At 38.6% G+C, this 23067-nt stretch overlaps 2 protein-coding genes and 1 long non-coding RNA gene across 4 annotated transcripts in view; 1 reads left to right on the top strand and 2 right to left on the bottom strand.

Annotated features, from left to right (window-relative positions):
- Positions 1–230: 230 nt before the first annotated feature.
- On the bottom strand, positions 231–3892 carry LOC122887894. Its single transcript, XR_006380634.1, has 2 exons — positions 3551–3892; positions 231–2200 (listed from the first exon to the last, which is right to left on the bottom strand). It is a non-coding gene; the product is annotated as an uncharacterized LOC122887894 (long non-coding RNA).
- Positions 3893–4060: 168 nt separating this feature from the next.
- Positions 4061–11221, top strand: ccni2 (cyclin I family, member 2). The gene is made up of 5 exons (XM_044221572.1): positions 4061–4388; positions 5125–5281; positions 6038–6172; positions 6903–6977; positions 7095–11221. Exons 2-5 carry the CDS (start codon positions 5168–5170, stop codon positions 7299–7301), a joined length of 531 nt encoding a protein of 176 aa, XP_044077507.1. The 5' UTR covers positions 4061–4388; positions 5125–5167; the 3' UTR covers positions 7302–11221.
- sept8a (septin 8a) overlaps positions 11199–23067 on the bottom strand; it is a 39364-nt gene continuing 27495 nt past the window's right edge. Inside the window, exons 7-10 of one of the 2 annotated variants that reach the window (XM_044221570.1) lie at positions 21472–21640; positions 21175–21307; positions 20720–20889; positions 11199–11480 (exon numbers count right to left, since the gene is read on the bottom strand). In XM_044221570.1, the coding sequence (XP_044077505.1) occupies positions 11315–11480; positions 20720–20889; positions 21175–21307; positions 21472–21640 (638 nt within the window). In that variant the 3' untranslated portion in view covers positions 11199–11314. Of the gene's footprint in view, positions 11481–17480; positions 18733–20719; positions 20890–21174; positions 21308–21471; positions 21641–23067 lie in introns of those variants that run through there. The other variant, XM_044221571.1, reaches the window with a different exon arrangement.

Genomic DNA, 23067 nt, shown 5'->3' with positions numbered 1-23067 from the left:
ATCTGACATTAATAATTACTTAAAGGGTTATTATACCACCATGCTAATAGGTTACAGATACACTGCAGGCAGTGAGTATTTGGACAGTGCTCAAATCCAGTACACTGGATTTAAAACGAAAAAATTAGGTTAATCCTCTCTCACCCATCTCCTTTGGGGGTTCTCTGCATGAATAATGTGCCCAAATATATCAGTTTATAAATCTGCATGTGTCATGTAATATTATCTTCTCTTGACAGTATCCCCATTTGGATTACATTTATAATAAGGCAAAAGGACTATTTTTGATTGATAGACCGTTGCAATGACTTTGGACATAAAGTTTTCAAATATTTATTACACTCTTTGACAGTCAGACTGCTTTGAAGGTAGGGAGACACCATATTTTTTAAAGTTTCAGTTGACCTTGGATTATTTTTACGAGAGACAGGACGACTCTATCTGTTAATAGTACATGTTCATATTAATGTAACTTTTTGTAGGACTAGCCGTCCATAAATGTTCTACATAGTGCTAATGCCCTATCGGTTGAACAGTGACTCATAGAAGGTTAAATCCCCTGAATAGCTGGTACAAATCTTCTCAGTAACATTAATTACTGGGGGGGAAAACATTCTTTATTATTTATAAAGAGTTTAACACTCCATTGGCTGCAACCAAATATGAAATATGATGATTTAATTTATGTAAACCTGCAGTCCAAATACTTTCTGTCCCCTAAAACTGGGGACTATGTATAGAAAGGGCTACAATCCCCCTATCGTTCATCTGATGTGGATGCAAATACTCTCAAAGTAAAAGGAAGAGTCAGCACTTTAACCTCACCAATATGCTGTAGCATAAAAAACATGTCACTACACAAACACACCACACTTCTAGACATTCTTAGTCTAGCTAAAGGACTTTTTAAAAGGGCAGATACAGTAGTGACTGACTCAAGGAGTTGTGCTAACCTTTCTAAGCTTTCTAAAAGAAAAAGAGGAAACCCACCTACACTAAAAACAAAGAAATCCTCACATTTGGAAACTTAGTACCATATCTAACTAAATGGGAGCTCATAGGTTAACTGTCACACAAAAAAACAATAATGCAATCATCCATCCCTAGTGGGAGGACCATATGAAATGCTTGTTGGCTGCAATTAATCAAATCCTACTGCCAGTAGTGACATATTGATGAATGCTCTCAGCTTTTCAGTGGCATTTCTTGGTGAATTCTTGATGTCTTTCTTTATTTACAATTCTAAAGAACCCCATAATAGTATATTAATACATTAAATAGTATCTACACAAGTATAAATATCAAGTATAATTGATATTTGTCAAGAAAGAAAGCAGGGTTTTTTTGCCATTGAGTCATTGCTGGCTTTAAAAAGTCCCATATAATGAATGGTATGATACATGAAAACTGAATAAAACCAACAATTTAGTAAAAGACCACAATCATTAGTGCGTTGTTTTTTTTTGCGTGACTTCATATAACCAAGTGTGATACAGATAGAAAACAAGCTGCTGTATAAAGCAATACTGAGTAAGGATTGCAACATTTTCCAGTGTTGCAATCTCTGGCATTTGTTTTGATATTTTGAAAGTGATGAAAGTTTGAGGTTAAGTTTCATTACCAGCTGAGATGGCATTCAATTTCATTTGAATTTGTGACACCCATTCAGAAAAAAACTGTATGCAGCAGATCACCATACTACAGTACAGCCGGTTTAGGTCGGGCCTGCGGTGCCCTGAAAATATCCATGGGAAAATATTACTTTTCTTATCAGTTAAGGCAGGAAAAAAGAGAATGAAAGCAAAAGAAAACAAATAGAAAGTAGTTTTATATGCTATCCTAATGTGGTCCATGGTATGTTATGTAAGTTTGAGTAGTTACGTCATATACTTCAGGTTCCCACTAAAATGTACATATATTTTTGAACACCTTTACACATAAATTTGAATGTTATTAAAAAGTAACTTAAAATTTGTAGAAACTACTTTACTATGTGCAGTCTGCATTAATACCACACATTTATTATCCAATGACAAGTTTGTTGACAGACATAATTATTAATGAATATATTAAATACATCATAAATAGTTAATACAGCATTGGCATGAGACGTACCTGCAGGTGGTTTTAATGCATCTGGTTCTGGTTCTTTGATAGCAGTGTTGGTCGGTCAGTTGATTAGTCTCTCTTTCGGGTAGAGCTGAAATGATTAGTCGATTAATCGATTAGTTGAACGGCATAAAATTAATCATCAACAATTTTGATTATCGATTAATCGCATGCATATTTTATTTAATGTGCTGGTTTTCTTAGTCTTCTATGATAGTAAAATGAATATCTATGGGGTTTGGACTGTTGGTCGTACAAAACAAGATACTTGAAGATGTCACTGAGGCCTGTGGGAACTTGTGACGGGCATGACCGAACAATTAATTGATTGGTCGAGAAAATAATCAGTTGACTAATCGATAATGAAAATAAGCGTTAGTTGCAGCCCTATCTGGTGGTCCAACGCTTGCATCAACACATGCTAAAATTTGCATACAAACATTTCACTCAGGACCAAAGGAACAGCTATGTTGTTAATCAAAGCAGTTTAGCCTCTGTAGAGGTCATTTTAGACCATCTCAGATTCAGCTCGACAGGGTCATCTCTACATGGTCACACTCAGCTTTCATCAGGCTATGCTGTAAGGCACTTTGTCAGCCTCAGGCAGGGCTGGATTCACCCACTAGGGCACTCAGGGGAAAACCAAGCTGTGGGCCCCTGTTGACTAATCCCCATCCCCCACCCTACATTTCTCCAAGTATCTGTGCATTGTGTCCTGTTGCCATTATGTACGCATACACAAAGCAAGACTAAACAGCTTCATAAGATTGTAACCCAGAAACCTAATGCTAATCCTGAGCTGTGATAGGGCTACTACCTGGCCCCATATTTGCTGTGTGTCAATTTGCTTGTGGTAATTTGATTAAACATAATTTTATTTAGGAATATGCACCATGTTAGCAATATATCAACCAAAATAATACAGGTATCAAGATATGACATAGGGCCCGTCTTTAAGACAGGGCTTCAAGACCTGCCCTAAGGATCCTATCATTTAAATTATTGTTATTTGGCGGTGCATTCAGTATTCAAGTTACCACAAACGAATTGCCACGCACTGAACCTGGTGCTCCTAGGGTCCCCGAGGGTCAGTTGCCCAGTGATCCAGCCTTGCCTCAGGTCAGCCTCATACAGGTTGAACTGTGCTAGCAATGCTAATGTTAATCTAAATATAAATGTTAGAAATGTAAGTTTCATCAGTTCTTTTCTTTAATTGACTTTTTCATGGCAGACATTTGGACTTAAAAATGGTACTCTATTTAAAGTGTCCCATTAATTATGTCAGCGAGCCACCATGAACAACATCAATGTCCTGCACACATATATGGAACTCAGCCATCATTCATGTTATTAGTTACACCTGTACTTCCCATCCTATGACTAGACAAAATGTCTGCTGTGAAAAAATCCTCCAACCACAGATGAAGCTGCAGGACCTTACCTGCCCTCAGAGTGAGGTTTGGCCAGAACCAGCATACAATGGCAGTTGAAGGGAAAAAATTTGAAGTCTTTTAAAGCTGCTGGTTTTAATTTGAAGAAAATGAGAAGACAAAATGTGTCAAACAAGCACAAGAACCCAGAAATGATCCATTTTAAGATCAGATGTCTTTGCAATGATGAGTGGCTTAACCTGATTCAAATTCCTTCTAGATGTTATTAATGTATAACAAACATCAGCCTGCATGAGAGAGAAATAAAATCAGCAGAGAAAGGGCTGCTGCTGGACCTGCAGTCTGGCTCTCTGCAGGATTCATTCACATGAGGAAGGTAAACCCAAACAGGGGCCCGTTACATCTCAGCACCTGAACAAACGTATTCTCTGGACAAATGGACATGGACATGGAGCAGAAATCTTCCATTTCCAGTGAAGGCTCGACCATTTTGTGTGAGGGGTCCCGTATGTCTGACCCACTAACACATTTGTGCCTTATCGATGGGGTGACGTCACAACGGGGCGGAGTCCGGAGCGTTCAAAACACAGCTTGCCCTCAATCCTCATCCGATTTTTTGCTTCCTGCCTTTTTTGCGCTTATTTGTACCACCGCCGCAGTTATTTGGAATAAGTCGCGCTTTTTTACCTTTTGTTTTATTTGTTCTTTGCGTATAATGCGGCTGCTTTCCGTATATTCGCTCCAAAACACGTTTCTTTCCGAGAGTATTCTCTAACAGCATCCGACTGTTGTTTGTTTCCTTGTTGCTTTCGGTGAATATGGACTAATTGAAAAACCGTATAAATGCTCCTTCCGTCGAAGGGATATCCTGCGTTTGTAATCGAAGAGGTAAGACTGCTTGACCAAAGAAAAAACACACACAAAAAAACAAAAGAGGAAGACAAATGTGTTTTGGCTGCAGCAGCAGCAGCAACTGTGCAAGAGGCTGCAGCAGCTGCAGCCCATTATCCCGCCTGGATCCTGTGTGTGTAGCATTTAACCCACAGCAGATTAAAACAAAGTATTTAAACATTTTGCATTGAGGAGTAGTTTCTCGATCCTGCACTTCCTGCCTGCAAAGTCTGAAAAATGGCGATGTTGTTTAGCAAACTGAAAGTATTTCCTGCTGCATACTTGGCACTTTCAGCTTTTAGAGAGCTGCTGGTCTGAACTGTTTACCAGATTATACTAACTGGTGCCCAAAACTGACAAAATATGGACAGTGAAACTTGTTTAAACCCGTCCAAAATGTAATGGAACTGTTGAAGTTGCTGTTTTGGGCTAAATCTGTTTAGACTCCTGAACTTTCTGTTTGTTAAACCCTTTGTGTTGTCTTACCTCGAACCTTGATGCAAGGGAACCGGACCCCACAGTGTTGAATAGATGCCCATCATTATTATTATTATTATTATTATTATTATTGTTTGACCTCTGAGTGAATTCAAAGGGCCCTATCTGAGGGGTGTGTGCATAGTTTAATAGATGGTTTTAAGGAAAGTTTTGTTTTGTGAAGGCCATTCTGTTCCCATTGTAATCTATCTGTTGTTGTTGCCGCCTCTTCCTCCTCCTCCTCCTCCTCCATCAGGTGTGTGTGCCCTGGCTGCAGCCTGGCTTGTGCTGTGGTGGCGATGAAGAACCCAGGAGCTGTGGAGAGCCGCCGGCTGGTCGGCCTGCTGGAGGCCGCTCTGGTGAGGGAGGCTCGCCTCTGGAAGGTACCTGTCTTCAAGAATGAATGCATCCAGGTGAGACAAGGGGTCTATGCACGTGTGTGTGTGTGGATTATTTCACATTTCAAACTTGATTAAAGATTCTAAGTGTAGTAGTTTAATGTTAGTAAATCATTAACACAGTCATTTTCAGATGTAGGTATACTAACTCTGACACACACAGGATTTGTATTGGCCACAAATAAAATGTATTGCTGAACAGCTAAACAGAAACTAAAGCTAAAGCTGCCGGAGTTTTTCTGTGATGACAAAAAGGGATTGAGGCCAACAGAAAAATCAATCTTGGTCCTCTCAGTAAAATGAGAAGTCAAAGATTCTTTTATGTGATAGGAAGCAACAAGATTTAAGGGAAATGTTCATTTCTTCATTTTGAGAAACACTAACAATTCCACTGGTGTAATAAAGAGGCGGGCTGTGGTCTCATTTGTTTTATGGAGATTATTTAAGCTCTTTTAGCTCTTTATAAGGTAACTTTCTGTGATACGGAAATTAATACTTTTAATACTACTAATACTAATACTATTAATACAAGTAAGAGCATAAAATCAGTGAGTAAACGGGGTTAACAGTAATGGGCGTATCTCAAGTACACCCATTACTGTTATGTAACAGGTTCCCATAGGGGAGCTCCATGTTACGTGTAGTTAATATCCCATAGTGGAAAACGCCTATCTGACTAATCCAAAGCACAGTTCAGCATTTGTTTTTTTAAAACAACTGATGTCTAATCTTTCATTTATTAACCAACTGTTGTTTCCTTTGACCACTCAGGGCGCTGGCATTTCTCCATCCCAACACCAAGAAATGATCCTTTGGCTCGGAGAGATGAACAGGCTGTTCCAGTTCTGTCCAGAGACCTTTGCATTGGGAGTCTGTGTTTTCAACCGACTGCTGTCCACCGTCAAGGTAGACGGCTAGAACGTATCATAATAGTTTCCAACTTTTTGTCCACCATTTGTCCAGTATGTAAACTGTACTCTTTCAAAATAAATGAAAATAATGGAGAATTTCTCCATTACTAAAAGCCTGAACAAATGGCTGCATAGTATAATAATGGACAACATGGCTCATGGTCAAAGTCTGTATTCAATGAAAGCAATACATTTCATATGTATTTGACATCAGATTGTACTCTGAATAGGGCTGTACAGTGAATCATATTTTTACTTGAGTCCATTTACTTGCCAATTTGACCATATAAAGTGTATTTAAATTTAGTTTGACTTAGAACAGCCGCTGCGCTTTTCATAATGTGATCCCTGACCTTTGCCAGCAAACAATGTACAGCATGCTGCTTATGTTTCTGATATTCATACTGATGGGTATGAACTGAGCTACTGGTTTTTTCTTTGCTGCAGGGAGAAAGAGATGATAGTGAGGCAGGTCTGTCTACTCAGTGTGACCTAAAAGAACACAAGTATAATTGTCCTATTAAACCCCATTAAAGGACTCGTATCCCTCATCACCACTAGAATCGATCCTTCGTGAGAGATGCCAACCTAAATGTTCCCAAATTCACTTTCTGTCAGAATCTGTTAAAGCGGTGAAAAGGAATCTGATGTTTGTTTTCACATTCATACATCTTTCTGCTTCTTAAGAACTAAAATGTAGTCTTTTGTTTTGTTTTGTTTTTTAGGCCCAATCAAAATACCTGAAATGCATCGCTTTTACCTCATTAGTCCTGGCTGCCAAAATCAATGAGGAAGATGAGGTGAGATCTTATCTTATGGAGGAAAATAAAAGCTGTAAAAAAAACAACACCCACGTCAATGCTACTTCAAAACAATATGTTTATTTGCTTCCCTTTTGTTGGTGTCTGTTTAAACAGGTAATAGGCTGCGTTAAAGACCTGGTTGTGCAGAGCGGATGCAGCTTTTCAACAGCGGAGATTCTTCGCATGGAGAGGATCATTCTAGACAAGCTGCACTGGGACTTGTACACTGCTACACCAGTCGACTTCATTCACATAGTAAGTCAGAATTTAGCAGATAGGCAGGCAAACAGTTGCAAACTGTTTTCTTTTAACTGGACCTGAACTGTCAGAGCATCTCATAGTGAGCTGGCTGGACTTTGAAATGCTTTGTGAATTCAGGTCCTGGTCTTTGCCTAAAAACACAGTACAAAAGCAGACATTAAACCATCATGCTTGCATCACGTTTGCTTCAAGATGGTGTTTACAAACCCTCATACCCCCCTACCCACACAGTAAAGAATTGGTCCTGGTAGAGATTGTGCCTTTATTTTGACTCATTGTGCCCATTATATTATAAACTCCATTCAGTCCTGGTTGGAGTGTGTCCTTCCCTCTTTATTTTTTTAAAATAATTACTGCAGCCAAGAAGCGTAAAATAAAATCATGCCTCTCTAATATAAATCATAAAATGAGAGTCTGATTAGCAGATATGTTAGATTTACATTTTGTTTTCCAATAAATCAGAATAAGTTGACTAAAATATAATTGAATATTGGTTAATATAATAATAATATTTATAATAATATAATGCTGCCTGACCTCAGCTATGATAAAACAGTCTGCTAAACCTGAAAAGGCATTTTATTTTATTTTCAGGTCTCACACTTTTCTAGTGTCACATCATTGTTTAATTGCTAAGTAAAGGTCTATTTCCACTCTAAAGATTTGCATTGTCTGCTCTCTGCAGCTTCAGTGCAAAAGTGACAATATTGGACTTGAAAATCACATATTCGACAAACCCAAGTTACAGCTTAACCCAGGCCAGTTACCCAATTTGCATGTAAGTGGACAAAAAGCAACAAAGACGCATTTCAGCATTAGGTCTGAATAGAGCTGTATGAGATTCCTCCAACCACGTAAGACTGCATTTGCAAGCTGCCAGCAAAATAACAGGCATGTTGCATATCAGGCCAAGGCACTTCTGACTAACTCTTACCCCACAGCCATACAGTGGATACCCAAACCCTCCAGAAACATAGACGATTTGGGTCGTTGGCGTATCTATAACATGCTGTGAATTGTTAAGACTGTTTCTAATGCCCATGCTGTATAACTCATTTTATGGCACAATATTGTTTCGTAGCTCAGGCCTGTTCACAGCAATTTCATTGTTTAACCCTTACAAATCATTGCCAAAAGCCTTGACCACTGACTGAACTGTCAACAAACACACACATCATTTAGGTCCCTTCATGCTGTTGGGCCCGGGGCTGTATTCATAACGCTTTTAACGAGAACTCATCCATAATGTAATGATTAAAGATCAGTAACTATGCCAAAAGTCAACAGTTTGAGCAGGTATGGATGGGCTTCACATAGGGCTGATATGGGTGAATCACAATTGTGGCAAATGTACGCAAAGTGAGTTTATTGCATTAAACAGCAATTTAATTATTTTAAACTCAAGTCTTTACACATGTAAAACAAAATTTCAGTGACTACTTTTTAGTTTTTAGCCACTCTAGCAGCTTTATGGATCGCAATGTTGGCCCACCACTTTGGTCCAACTCCAATATCTCAACAACTTTTGGATTGATTGCCATGAAATTTGCCACAGCTATCCATGTTTCTCAGACGATGAGCCCCAATGACTTTGGTGATCCTTGACTTTGCCTCTAGCGTTACAGGCAGGTTCACATTTCTGATTTTTAATAAAAGTATCTCAACAACTGTAAATTGGATTGCCATGAAATTTGATCAACACATTCATGTCATCCTCAGGATTAATTGTAATCACTTTGGTGACCCCTTGACTTTCCATATAATAGGCCATAATAGCATGGCTGTAGACTCTTAGTCTTGTTAACTACAGTTTGCTTGGAATCATTAATTTGAACAGAATTTTGCAACACAATATGGTTATCACATCATGATAAAATTCCACTGAAAGTCAGGAATGATAATATTGAATTATTGTTCAGCTCAAGTTTCACATTATATGAAAAAATTAGACTTTATGGAAGGTCGAAGGGAAGATATTCCACTTGTTTTCTTTGCTTTAAAGCAAAACAAACCGTAATTTGGCTGAAAACTTCATCTAACTGTGAATGAGGAGGCAAAACAGGGCGTAGGCCAGCAGTTGGATGCTTTATGAATACAGCCCGTAATTCTCTTGACAGAAATGGTTTACACTTTGTACTGATCCACACTATTCAAAGGATTTCCACTGAGACAACTTCCTCAGTTTAAGAGATACCACAATTCCTGATACACATCTTTTCTTAAATAAATCTGACAGTGATTCTTAGAAGATATTGATTTACTTGCTCAAGATCCCCAGTTGATTTGTGAAGTCTTGTCGTGCATTCTGGGAGTCCATAATCTCATCCCGGACCAAAGGACAACCTACATTCCCTCAAAAAAATTAAGTGTTAAATTTGTTTTGTGACATTGAAATTGGTGGAGGACTGATACATTTTCTTAAAGCCACAAACCATAAACTCACCAAAAAGCAGCTTGGCACATTTGGACTGATTGAGTGTCTTCTGCAAGACTAAAAATGGCACCTTCCCCTATAACGGTTTGTGGATCTGGCTGATATTGGTGTCATAGGTTTACATTGTGTGAAGTTATTGTTGTGAATCTATTATTGTCCTAGCACTTCACTTTAGGTATTACAAAAATCCAAACCTTTACAAATAAAGAGACATAATGTATTAATAAAAACTATAATAATAAAATAAAGACATTTTCTCTTTATACTGTTCAAATAAATACTTTAACTGTACTGTAAGTATCTCACAATTACATTCCACCTGCCCTGAAGAAATTCCTCTGCGTTTGCTTTCCTAAATAGTTATTCTCCATTGTCTATAAAACAGCAATCAATAAAATCTATCAATAATTTGTCATACTCTCCACCATGACACTTTGATAGGAATAAATAAGAGGGTTAACAGATGCCTTGTCATTACCTCTCAATGATTCAACATCCAAGTAAAACTACTTTTGAAAGGCAGAATCAGCTATGTGATGCTCAGACCTTTCACCATCTGAGACCGTACCAGGACTGTCAAATCTAAACACACCATTGTCTTTGTTTGCTACGTTACGCTGAATCCTCTACATTTCCAAAATGAAGTGAAGAAAGAGAACATGAGGAGAAGAAAGGTTTTTAGGAAGAAATTGAGAGCTTAACTGTTTCAGGGATTACTTTTTGACTTTCGCACCACATTGCTGAATCTACCTCCCAGTAAATTCCAATTTCTTTAAAACACATGGCTTATTTTTGCTACAGAGTAAGAGACAAACTAAACACAACATGAATGAAAGACTAACAGACATTAGAAGAATGCATTTCGAAATCTAGTCTGATTTTCTTCACCAGCCGCTTGTCATGTGGTGGGAAATGACTTTTTAGCGTTCTTCATTTAAACCAAAGGATAGAGCTAGCTAGCTAGCCTGAGCCCCTTGGTTTCAATAAAGTGAGCTGTTAGCAGATGTTTTCTTATCACTAAAAGTCAAAGCTTCCTTTTTAACATTGAGCCCCCACTCAGGTTGTGATTTACAGTTCCTGCCTATAAATGGGAACACAGAAAAGCACTGCACGTACGATACAATACGAACAAGATTACTATGGTTCCTCAGGCAAACAGGTGGGTCTTCATTAGTAAAACCTGAGATTCTCTACCTGTTGCTCAAGTGTCCTCCTGCACAGCTTCAGGTAGTAGCTTTTAATGCAGCAATAAACACTTGAGAAGAGTAGAGAACCACAGACTGCAAAGTGCAGGGTCCCGGGTGGATGAGAATGAAGGTCAGGTCAAAGGGATGAATGATGTGTCGACCTTTTTGTCAGATTTGCATGGTTGGGCGTTAAATTCACTGGTATATTTGATGTTGCTATCAATTATGAAGTAGTAGAGGTAAGGGGTGAGTAATGGATGGATGGACAACAATGACATCATTATGCTAACGTTTTGGTCTCATTCCTCTTCGTTTCTCTGTTCATCTCCGGTCCAGTTCCACGCCCTGCTCGTCGCCGGCCACCCTCACCTCATTCCGTCCATCGGGCTTGGCTCCGGCGTCGGCTGGGACTCGGCAACAGACCCCGGTTTGCTTTCCGCCGGGCCGGGGGATCAGAAGAGGCCTCCGGGCTTCCAGGCGGCGTTGTGGACCAGGCAGGTGCAGCACTGTATGGCCTGCCACCAGCTTTGGCAGTTCAAGGGCTCCACGCTGGCTTTGGCCATCATCACTTTGGAGCTGGAGGCGCTCACGCCCGACTGGTTCTCAGTCTTCACCGATCTGCTGAAGAAAGCACAAGTAAGAGAAATGCACAGGCCTTTTCTCCATGATTATAGTCAGATATATTGGAATCCGCATATATGTTGGTCGATAAATAACAAGAAATTGCAGTACAGAAATGCCAAAGATAAGTTTGAGTTCATTTAGAAAACATTACATGGTTTGTCCACCAGAGGGCGGTTTATTTTTCAACTGTAAAACGTCCCACTGAGTACATGTTTTGGTCACAATTATTTTAATAACCAAATGTAAGTCATTCTTATCAACAATCTTTGTTTATGTTAAAAATAAAAATATTCTCATATTATTGGATTTTTATTTTTCTGATTTCTTTTTTTTTACTTTCAAATAAAGAGAGTGCCATTATCCATATCCAGTACATTTATGGAGGTAATAACTACACAGCTTACAAATATTTGTGAATCACTAGAGTGATTCATGTATTGATTAATTCAAGCTGGAAAGGTTTGAATAAAGGATTTACTCTCCTGACTGTCAATCCACCATGGATTCTTTTTTTGTTTTTGTCCTTGTTTTTATCTTTTAGCTGTCCCACACTTTTTTTCAAAACCCCTGAGTATTTTTCCTCCCCCTTTTATGTCAAACTTTTGCACCTTTAGCAGTGCAGAATTGGCATTTATTTTTCTTCATACTGGAGGGTGCTTGGGATGAAGGCACCACAATAAAGGCACATATTGGCACATTCAGGTCAGCAAATGATGCTCTGTACTGTCCAAAACTGACTCATCTTTGGTTACAGTCATTTGGCTGCTTCTACAGGTCCAACATTGTCAGAACAATGATCACTAAGGGAAAGAAAGTATATTTTAGTGAACTTTGACATAAAAGTCTACAACTTAAAAATGCTAATGCACAAACCTGCAAAAATGTTGTTAATGTATGCAGTCCTGTGTCGTGAAATATAGAAAGTTGAAAAACATCGTGCTACTATGCTGAAACGCTCCACAGTTGACCACAATGTTGATCATCTCAAATCATTCTTCAGTCATTGACGTTGTATCATACACCCATTTTGATGTCTTTGCTCTCCCAGGTTGATAGTGGCCAGTTCATCCACTGCAAAGAGATGGTGGACGAGTACCTACACAGCCTGGAGTTCTCCCTGCCGGCCAACGCTGTCTACATCTTCGACAGTGCCCAGATCCAGGACGAGGAGCGAGCCTGGAGCCCTGCACTGCGCCTCAGGCAGGCCAGGAGGGGGCGTTGCGACGGAGCGCAGGGGGACTCTGATGAGTATTACGACGGTTTTAGGTGTTTGTATAACGAGGGGACGACTTCAGGGGCGGAGGGGGACAATATTGGGGGTTTGTTTGATTCCCAACAGAAAGACGTCTGGCCCTGTCCGCCACTGCACCCCGCTGTCAACTAGTCGGACATTTAATCGCACCGTCCACCTCTTAAAAGTGTACAGTGCTCCCATTTCACAGTGAGCATGTTACAAAGTCCAATATACTGTAATTCAGCACATTTTACAACCTCAGTCATAAGTTTCACAGGGCACTGAAGACTTAAATCCAGATGTTACTCACCTGCCATAACATTTAGGGATTGATTTTAAGAGATTTAAGAAAATGAAAGGCAGAAACTCGTTCTCTATGGCCTGTCTGAGGTCAGATTTAGATATTCTTTGTCTCTTCTGTACACCTGTCCATACCCAAATGTGAATCTGGAGGTGTGTATGGATCAGAGTTATCCTCTTTTTCTGATGCCATAACTTGTTCTGTGTTGACAGCCGGGAAGTTGAGGAGAAATTGTCAGGAATCTTTGAGCCTGATTACATTGAGATTTGAATGTTTCTCCTTGGTGCAGACGGTCCAGTTAAGTTATCAACCTATTATTAATGGCATATTTTTTTTCTACTTTTTAACCTACCTGTCCTTTTTATATCCACCACAAATTGCTGTTTCAAGTTGGAGGTGAAGGATAAGAATTAGGCAGTTGTGTGTGTTTTTTTATAAGTGTGGTTGAGGCCAAGAATGGCTTTATTTTTTTATGTTTGAGAGTTGATCCTGATTTTTGTTTGTGAGGTATCTTGGTGCTCAGGTTCCCCACAGAGCCACAAAGCACTTTGAGATAAAGACAAGCTTTTTTTAATGCAAATACTGATATTTTTTCACAACCTTTTATTATTTTAATCTTTCTTACTTGTACTAAACATTTTTGCTGTAACCGTACAGTTTCATTTACAGAAGCTACGTTTTACCAAAAAAGCTTTAATTTCATGATTAAATGCTGCAAATTTTTATTTCATGTATGCTTCAGCCTGTTGATTTGCTTTATGCAACTGTTGCTACATATCAAACAAGAGCACCTTTTGAGAGATTAGTTCAACACTAGAGCAGAATGACAAAATGGTCGTTTTGACATCATGAGATTACCCAATTAGTAATCCAGAATCAATGTTCTCATTTAAATTTGATATTTTTTTGTTATTAAATACTGTATGAGCGCACCAATAATGATACCCCAAATATTGTCACATTATTGATATTGAAGTATTGGGATAAAAGTATCCCGTTTTTATTTTGTAAATATCACCTAGTTCTGTCAGATCTATTGACAGTTTCATCATGATGCTGACAGAAACGGTGACACAATATTGTGTTTCATTGTAAACTGTATTTAATGTTGGCTCATACATGAGTGTGTCCAGAGAGACTTTAGGTCCACTGCCAAACAGTTGAAACCTATATACATTGAACTTTGATTTTCATTCTTTGACTTTAGGCTGCTTAAATTGTTTTGTGTTCAGAGGGAAGCCAGCAATGTAATCTTTAATGTGAATTAGTGTGTCTGTTTTCTCAACTGTAAAGTCTGCTTTGATTCATCCAGTCCAGCTGGGTGCTAGACCGGTGACCAATGTAAAGGTTTTTTTTTCCTATTACTTCATTTACTGAGGCAGCTATATCTTATTGTCTGGTCAACCACAGAAATAAAGCTATAACTTTGAAAGTCTCTTAAGTGTCATTTTTCTGGTTCGTCAATTTCAAAAGGGTAGAGACGCTTTCCATGTTTAGTCCTGCGTCAGCTGGAGAAAATATAGATAGGTTAAGTTCACAACACGTTCTCCATATTGTCTAGAGAGAAAAAGCCCTTGAGCAAGCAACTCAAGTCCATATTTTTGCTGTGTTGTTCCTATAAAGATAGTTATACTTGTACATGATTTGGGTCTCATCATACTAATGGGTTGTATTCAGCATACTGTAAAAAATGCACCAAAGTCCCTACTCACCCATAGTCCACACACACATATGTTGCCTGATTAGACCTGTTCTCAGGACTATGTGGGCGTGTACAAATAATAATTGATTGACATCTCCCTCACCCTCCTGTTTTGTTGCACCTGCTACAGTCGGGGGTTTAGCTATGAAAGCTCATTACCACCATAAAAAAAATACATAAGTGTGAAAATCACAGTGACTCAAAATTCTGAAATGCAAAGTTCAAATTTGGACTTTCTAAATCAGACTTCGGAACTTAAAGGGTAACTCATCCAATTTTACACATCAAAGTCTGTCTACAGGTCCTGGAGTACTACTGCATTTGTGAAAACAGTTGTATAAAGCCTTTTTGTGGCTCCAGAGGGAGCTGCATGAAGTTTGATAAACTGCCTCAAGTGATGTCACCTGAGTCAGTGTTTACAAGTTGAAAATGAAAATAATCTGGGGGTGTGGAGCTTACCAGACCTCTGTAGCCCGCTCCTCATCTCTGCTTGAGGCAAGCGGCTCGAGGCTACTAGTATAACACACCCAAATCTCTGACTTATTAGTCGGCAGTCCAGTTGCATTGTGGGTATTGTAGGTACCAGATTTTTACAAGGTCCGTCATTGTTAATCACCAAGAATCATCAAGAAAAGGAGCAGTTCTAACATTCTTCTATAAGTCATTTATTTTGGTAAATCAACATTTTGATGATGTGTCTCATAATTTTGACTTAGAAAATCTAATTTTGATGAGTAAATTTTCTAAATTGATTCTACACTTATTTGAAATTATTAGATAGTAAGTCAAAATTAAGACACTATCTTATAATTTAAACCTGGTAAATCAAAGGTTTGATTTATAATTTTGATTTACTGTGAGTATTTCTGTTTTCATCATTCCTAACATTTCATTTCCCCCCTTATGCTGGCAGGAATGAGCTTCCATGATTACCAGACTCCAATATTTAATGTTTTATTATTTAATTAATCTGGTCAGCAGTTTGATGGGTGAAGTTTGCCCCATATGACTTTAGTGTACCTATGTGTGGTCTTGCCTAACAACATTCCTGCCTTCATCGTGTAATTTCCTAGGAAATCTCAAAACACTGACTACAGCACTATACCTCAAGCCTCTAAGATATGTACAACAGTCTTAATGTGTACTACCATGTTGTGCTATATGTACAGTATGTAGAACAGACTGTCAGAGAGCCATTATCACTGAGCTGTGTTAGAAGAGTGTGTTGGTGTACTGAAGGATAGAGAGAACAGACAGCTCTGAACAGACTGTACTGCTGAATGAGATCCAGTGAGCCCTGCAGGTGGTGGACAGAATAATAATAGTGCTGGCAGAGCCTTCACAGTAAACAGAAAACCATTACTATGGGACGATCTTAATACTGTGCCATGACTTCCTCTGTCAGTTTTCAATGATTAACTCACATACTCCATTCCGTTAAATACACATAATACAGGAAATGACAATAAATAAAGAAAGTTACGGTGGTTGTTCAAAACAAAATATCTGAAGACGTCACTTTGGGCTCTACGAAATTGTGGTGGGCATTTTTCACCATTTTACCGACCAAGCAATTAATCAAGAAAATAATTGGCAGATTAATCGATAATGAAAATAAAAGGTTGCAAGTCTAATAGATAATATTCTAAATTCATATTGACCCAATCATGTTCTTGGGCAAAAAAAAGAAAAAGAAAGAAGAATGCTTTCTGGACTGTAAGTATAAACATACTTTTTAGAAATAATAAATCATCTTAATTTAAGGGACTTCACACATCCATAATACATGTCTATTTAACATGTACATTTTTTATTATTTTAATCTCTTACTTGTACGAAACATTTTTATGTTGTGTTAAGTGTTTATTTACTAGTTATTTACACAAGCTACATTTCACAAAAAAGCTTTAATTTCATGAATAAACGCTGCAAATGTTTTTATTTCATTAATTCTTCAGCCTGTTGATTTGCTTTATGCAAATGTTACAATATCTTGTTGACTTTACATGTCCATGTCTATTTAAAATTAAAAATTATTAAATTATTTAAATTAAATAAAATTAATTATTTAAATCTTGCTCTCATTAATTGATCTTCTTCAATTACTATCTAAATGAACTAGCATTACAACATTAGCTAGTCCATGGCTGGAATCTATGTTGCTAACTATTTGATCTGTGTTTTCATACTAGAATGAGGAAAAGCTGAAAGGGAGATGAACTGAGGACGCTGTTACTGAGTGCTGAAATGCAGGCATGTGGTTTTTAAAAGAGCAACAGCCAGCTGCCCTTTGTGTTAACACGCATACTGTACACACACACAACCAACATCATCTCCCTTTCGCACACTCTTCCTCCACAGACATACAAAGTCAGTACTTTCGCATATTTCTGTTTTTCACACACACACACACACACACACACACACACACACACACACCTTCCTCTCCACCTTCGGCAAACACAAACTGTGCACACACACACACACACACACACACACACACACACACAGCTAAGGTCAGCAGCGTGGTGGTGAAAGCAGGGAGGATTGTGTGCAGACTGAGCAAACATCTCAGTTAGGGATCACTAAACAGGAAACACTGCATCTCAAGCTGACAGCTGTTTGTGTTACAGTTGAGACCGACAGCCTCTGCATGTTGTCTTTGTGTGTGTGCATCTTCACCTGCCTGTGTTTCACTTTCATCTCCCTGCCTGATGAATATCGTCAAACAAATCATGGCAGAGAGACACATCAAAGTCGGGAGGGGGTTTGCATTTATTACCAAACGACAGACAGTAAATACAGCTGCTCTCTTCTCCATCTCTGAGTGTAAACTCTTCTACAGCGAGCTGAGGCTTGTATGTTTTCCTGAATACTTGTGTGTGTGTGTGTGTGTATACACATATATACACACACACACACACACACACACACACACTGTCTTCATGTTTGTGTGGGTCCACTGTCACAACACTCACCTCACATCAAGGCGATCACTTATGGTTTACAATAAAGTTACATTACTTATGGACAATGTACATCGTCATATGTGCTTCTTACAATAATATCATATTCAAAAACTATTACATTTTGCATATGAAGCTGGGTAAACGCTAGAAAATATTCACATACATTTATTGAGTTAATATGAAACAGCACCAGAATATTGCATAAGTTTTTATTAAGACTTAAGAATAAGTTTTAGGTAGTCAGTACCTATGTATATGCAGTGATATATGCAGTATACAGGTACTCAGTTTTATTGCTATTTAAATGTATTATTTGGGCTCATTTGATACAGGGATTTATTCTACTGTGAAATGTACTTAATCTAAAGGCTAAAGGTTAACAGACACACCACACCTGGACAACATTTCAAACAGCTCAGGTATTTAAAAAAATAAAAACTTTAGGAAAGGCTTGATTTCACTTATATCTTCAATTAAATGTCAGTCCTTCAAATCAAGCAGACCCTACCTTTTTTTAAAAATACATACAGAACGGTTTCAAATGACTTGCCCAGTGTTACACTATCGTACCAAAAGGTTTGAAGGGCTTGAACCTCTTGTTTCTGTGTGAATAGTTGATGGCAAAACACAAAAAACAACAGAAAATCTTTAAATCAGAACATAGAAAAACAAATATTATATATATATATATATATATATATATATATATATATATATATATATATATATATATATATATATATATATAAAAAAACATAGAATAGAAAGATCCTGAATAAATGAGATGGCCACTGTTGGCAAGTGAACATTTATTCCTCATTATCTCTCACCATCTTTCACTCTTTTCTCCCCTGTGGCTTCATCATGACCATCATCATCCTCAGTGTCTTTGGTCCATGTGCACAATGTCAAGATGGAATGTCAAAACAAATAAACAAACAAACAAATCAAAACAAAACAAACAGGTGTTGTCGTTGCTATGGTGATGGAGGACAAATCCATGGTCGTGTGTGGAAGGGTATACAGCGCCCATAAATTAACTGGAAAACAATGACAAACAATTAACAAAATAAATTAAATGATTAAACACCTACTTTATGGAAATAATAAATTATTAATAAAGATTTTAATTCTACAGACGACTAATAAAGTAGCATTGAAGCAAAAAGATGCTGCAGTTAAAATAAATACCAGTGTTAGTGTAAGTGAATAGAAAACAATAGTGTGAGCTGTCACAACTACATTCAATGTGATGTAGATGATGTGTCTACATTGTCCTTTTCAAACATCACTCCTGAATGTGTCCTCTGAAATGCTACGTTTTATCTGGAATAAACAGTGTTTTAATATCAACAATGTTTCCTCAAGTTTAACAAATGTTTAGACTTGAGAGAGTAAATTAATAAAAAGCAAACTAAAGATCTGTGGAATCTCCTTCACAAAACCACAAAATGGAAGATGTCTCCTACACCAGCACTGAGAGCAAAGTGTGTTAGCAGCCACAAGATGGAGCCAGATGTCTTCAAGTAAATTCACAGATTTCAAGCCTCAGAGAGTAATACGACTACATTAACTGCAAGTCCTGTACAGTTCACGTCACTGCAGATCATTGTCCAAAGCTTAACATACGTATTCAGACAGCCATTAGCTTCAGTTATTCTCAGTACAACTTGAAGATGAACTTTTAGAGACTTAAAACCTGCTTTGAGATACATGAAAATTATATATTAACCCCTTTTCTAGGAGTTTTTTTCTTCCAAGGTGATGAGCTGAGGTGACCTCCAACATCCAAGAAGGCTGCAGAAAAATACTGCATACATTAGCTACACGGCAACTACCTGAGCATTACACCCACAATGTGACTGTTAAACAATATGCTGTGATTTTGGAGCCTGGCTGAAGGGATTTGTTCCCCTTCAGAGCATTAGTGCTGATAATTGATGTTGGGCCCGGCCTGCAGTCTGCATTCTAATTTATCCAAAAGGGTGTTTGATAGGGTTGAGTTCAGGGCACCGTGCAAGCCAATCAAGTTCTTACACACCAAACGTGAAAAACTCAGGCCTGATGAACAGGTCTGTCCACATACTTTTGGCCACATAGTGTACATTGTTGGTAAATCAAAAACAGAAGAAGCTGAAGGTTCCTTGAATGCACCTTCAAGGGAGAAACTTTTAAATCTATTGTAAACTGCACATTAAAAACTGTTTTGACAAGACAGTAAATGCGACATAATGTTCACTGCGATGGATTACTGAATAATGGCTCTGTTACATGTCTGCACGTGTCATACTGTACTGAAATGAACAGAAACCAATTAATGTCTTGAAAGTAAAAATAAATATAGAAACTTATGCCTTGGAAAATGGTCTGCAATACAGTGAAATATACATGATGTGTAGTTATTGAGATAAAACATGAAAAGCCTGTATTATAGTTATACCTGTGGGTGTCTGTGTATGCACCATCAGCATACCTCTATTGAAAATCTGTTTCGCCCTGTGTGCTCTGTAGTCTGCATCACCTATTTATAAGCCCAGCTTTGAATTGCTTAAGCGAGTGAGTTCACTGGCTCCTCCCTGAATATCCTGAATAATTAGAGCGAGGCAAAAGGAAAGAGTGAAAGGACAGGAAATGTTAAGCTTGGGCAGGACAAAAAGGGGAGGAAGTTTCCTTAACACATGCCAGGGCTTTATAATAGCTGAAATGCTTGTGTATTGGAGATAGGTCAACAACTGCACAGCACATTCAGTTAAAAGGCTCATTGATGTGACACTTTGCCACAGGACTTAGCAGAATGCAAACCTCCTGCTTAAAGACTTGTAAGAGAGGTTAGAGAGCAAAAAGAGAAGGGAGGAGGGAAGCAAGAGAAGCTAGTATACAAAAAGGAAATCATTTCAGGATTTAGGGCACTGAATGAAAAGACAACAGGATTAGTTAAAGAAAGAAAGAGGGTTGGAAAAAGCTTAGCTTCCTGCTATGGAAAGAAGAATGAGGCAAGTGAGTGATAGAAAGGAGGGATTGGCTTACTTTTTCTTGTCCTTGTCTTTCTTGAGGGGCTGAGATAAGGAGAGCGTCTCAGCTGCCACCTTCTTCTTGTTAAAGCCGTTCATCTCCTCCTCCAGGTCTTTCCGCTTCTCCTCCACCTTCCTCTTCTCCTCCTGGTGCATTCGCTTCAGCTGCTCGAACTTGTCGTGCAGCTGAGAGGGAAGAGACGAGGGTGGTGATGGACAGACAAGGACGGGGACGACAGGAGGAGGACAGACAAAAGACAAGAGATTTGAGGATAGACAGGTAAAGAAAAGATACATGTACCAGACAGCACAAGCGTGTTTATTGTCTAATGTCATCAAAAGCCAGAGGTGCTGCTATTGTGCCAAATTATCACAGCAAGTGTCTCTGAATTTGCAGTGTTGTGGACGTATCAGTGACCATTTAAAAACAAATATACTGTATTTATAATCATAATTTCACTTGAGACTGACCTCTCTCTCCTTTTCTTTCAGTTCTGCTTCCGTCTCTTTTACTTTGTTGACAAACATTTGTCGCATCTCTTCCTCTTTACGCTGCAGGTCCCCCAAGAACTCTTTCCTCTTGGCCTCATATGTCTCTTGAAGACTGGAGAGAAAAAAAGACAGGACAGAGTGAAAATAGACAGGAATAGATTAGGTACTGTCTCTTAATAATAGAGCCCCCCCCCCCGCTGTCGACACTTGAGTATCTCTGTGGTTCTGGATTTTTTGTGTGTTTTCACTCTCCATGCACTTTCTCTCCCTCGCTACCTGAATGGCTGGCTGTCAGGATCTGTATCTTTGAAGCCCATCTCCTCCAGCTTACAGCGTCGGTACAGCTCGTAGTGGCGGGCGTGGGTCTGCTCCCTCAGATCCTCCATGTTGACCCTGATCAGCATCTCTCTGAGCTTTACAAAGTCACAATGACTCTCGTTCTCGACTAAAGGGAAAACACATAAGAATTAGAACAGCAGTTGCGGTTCAGGTGATCATCTTAGTTATTTCCAATACATGATAAACTCTGACAAACTCCGCTACATTGTGTTAATGAGCCAGCATCAGATCTACAAATGTGCAGTTATGTCTTGTTTCAAATTCTGAGTCTTTGCTTCTCACTTTCATACTGTGTCTGGCTGTCTTTTTCACTGCTTCCAACTTATTTTAACACCCCATCTGTCACCCTCCCTTCCTCTCCATTTCTCTCTCAAAAGCAGGAAATCATACCACATTTCTACAGGAATGTGAAGTAGTCTGCACAAAATACACTGGATAAATCACTTTTAGCATTAAACACATAAACACCACATTTTGCCAACGAACAAGAGTTGATAATTGGAGATATTCTGACTTTTCATGTTCTTTTTTTTTTTTTTTTTTTTTACTGGAGTGCCTTTAACAACTTCACTTCACTTTTTATCTGAGTAACTCTCACAGTTAAATGAATTTGTGGTGGGGAAAGGGCAGGAAGCGTTTCCTGCCTGACAGACTGACAGCAGGGGAGGTGGGGGTGTGCCCTGGGCATCATCTCCATTCTGATGAAGCCTTTTTACTCATAGGTCACCTTGTTTACTCCATCGCAACAATACAGGCTGTTCTGGAAATTCAAACATAGATGTTTTTTTTTGTTCTGTTAAGAGGTTAGAACAAAGGGTGATTTGGCACGAGCAAGTAGAAAGGGGTGCCTGAATGCGGACTGAACTGGACTGGACTGGTCTTTGAGAATGTAGTCTGGATAAAACAAGTGGGTAATAATATGGCAACGCATATGTTGCTAATAGTCAGCCAAAGGGTTTCTGCAGTATTAAAACTTAAAAGTTAAAATTAAGACTTAATACCATATAGAATGCAAGTTAATACCAGTTTCACAATCTTACTGGCCAAAGTATAAAAGCATGATGGAAAACCAGTTATTGTTATATCACATTTTTCACAATCATCCCTTTGAAAATAGTTTTCCCTTCTTGAAGTTATTCCCCCCCCCCCCATTTAAAGACTTGATAATACCTTCACAGTCTACGTGGAAACTTGGAAAACTGCTAATTATTTGATATGCTCAATCTCCTCCAATCTTTAAATGAGGGCACACTACAGTGCCAAATTTCTGTACTAAAACCTGGAGCACAACCTAGAGCAGTCTTGGAAAAACTACAGGGACTAGTTTAAACAGACATGTGTTGTCAGAGGAAAAATAACGTTCCCCTTTCAGGAACTTAATGTGATCAACCTGTTAGCAAACCTCAGAAAGATGCTATAGAGAGCTTTTCTGTTGTCTCAGATCTGCTGTGTGTGGTGGTCGAGGGCACGTGCAGAGTGAAGGCACGTGGCCTTTCAGGGGCTGGAGTATATGCCATGAATCCAGAGGTAGCA

The sequence above is a fragment of the Siniperca chuatsi genome, linkage group LG14 (assembly GCF_020085105.1).
Source record: "Siniperca chuatsi isolate FFG_IHB_CAS linkage group LG14, ASM2008510v1, whole genome shotgun sequence".
NCBI lineage: Eukaryota > Metazoa > Chordata > Actinopteri > Centrarchiformes > Sinipercidae > Siniperca > Siniperca chuatsi.
The sequence above is the reverse complement of the archived record's forward strand: the minus strand, read 5'-3'. Positions and strand labels throughout refer to the sequence as shown.

Excerpts from the sequence above, each read along its gene's own strand:
- ccni2 (XM_044221572.1), top strand. The coding sequence starts at position 5,168 with ATGAAGAACCCAGGAGCTGTGGAGAGCCGCCGGCTGGTCGGCCTGCTG. Across the intron at positions 6,173-6,902 it reads GACTGCTGTCCACCGTCAAG|GCCCAATCAAAATACCTGAA; the intron begins GTAGACGGCTAG and ends TTTGTTTTTTAG. Across the intron at positions 6,978-7,094 it reads AAATCAATGAGGAAGATGAG|GTAATAGGCTGCGTTAAAGA; the intron begins GTGAGATCTTAT and ends CTGTTTAAACAG.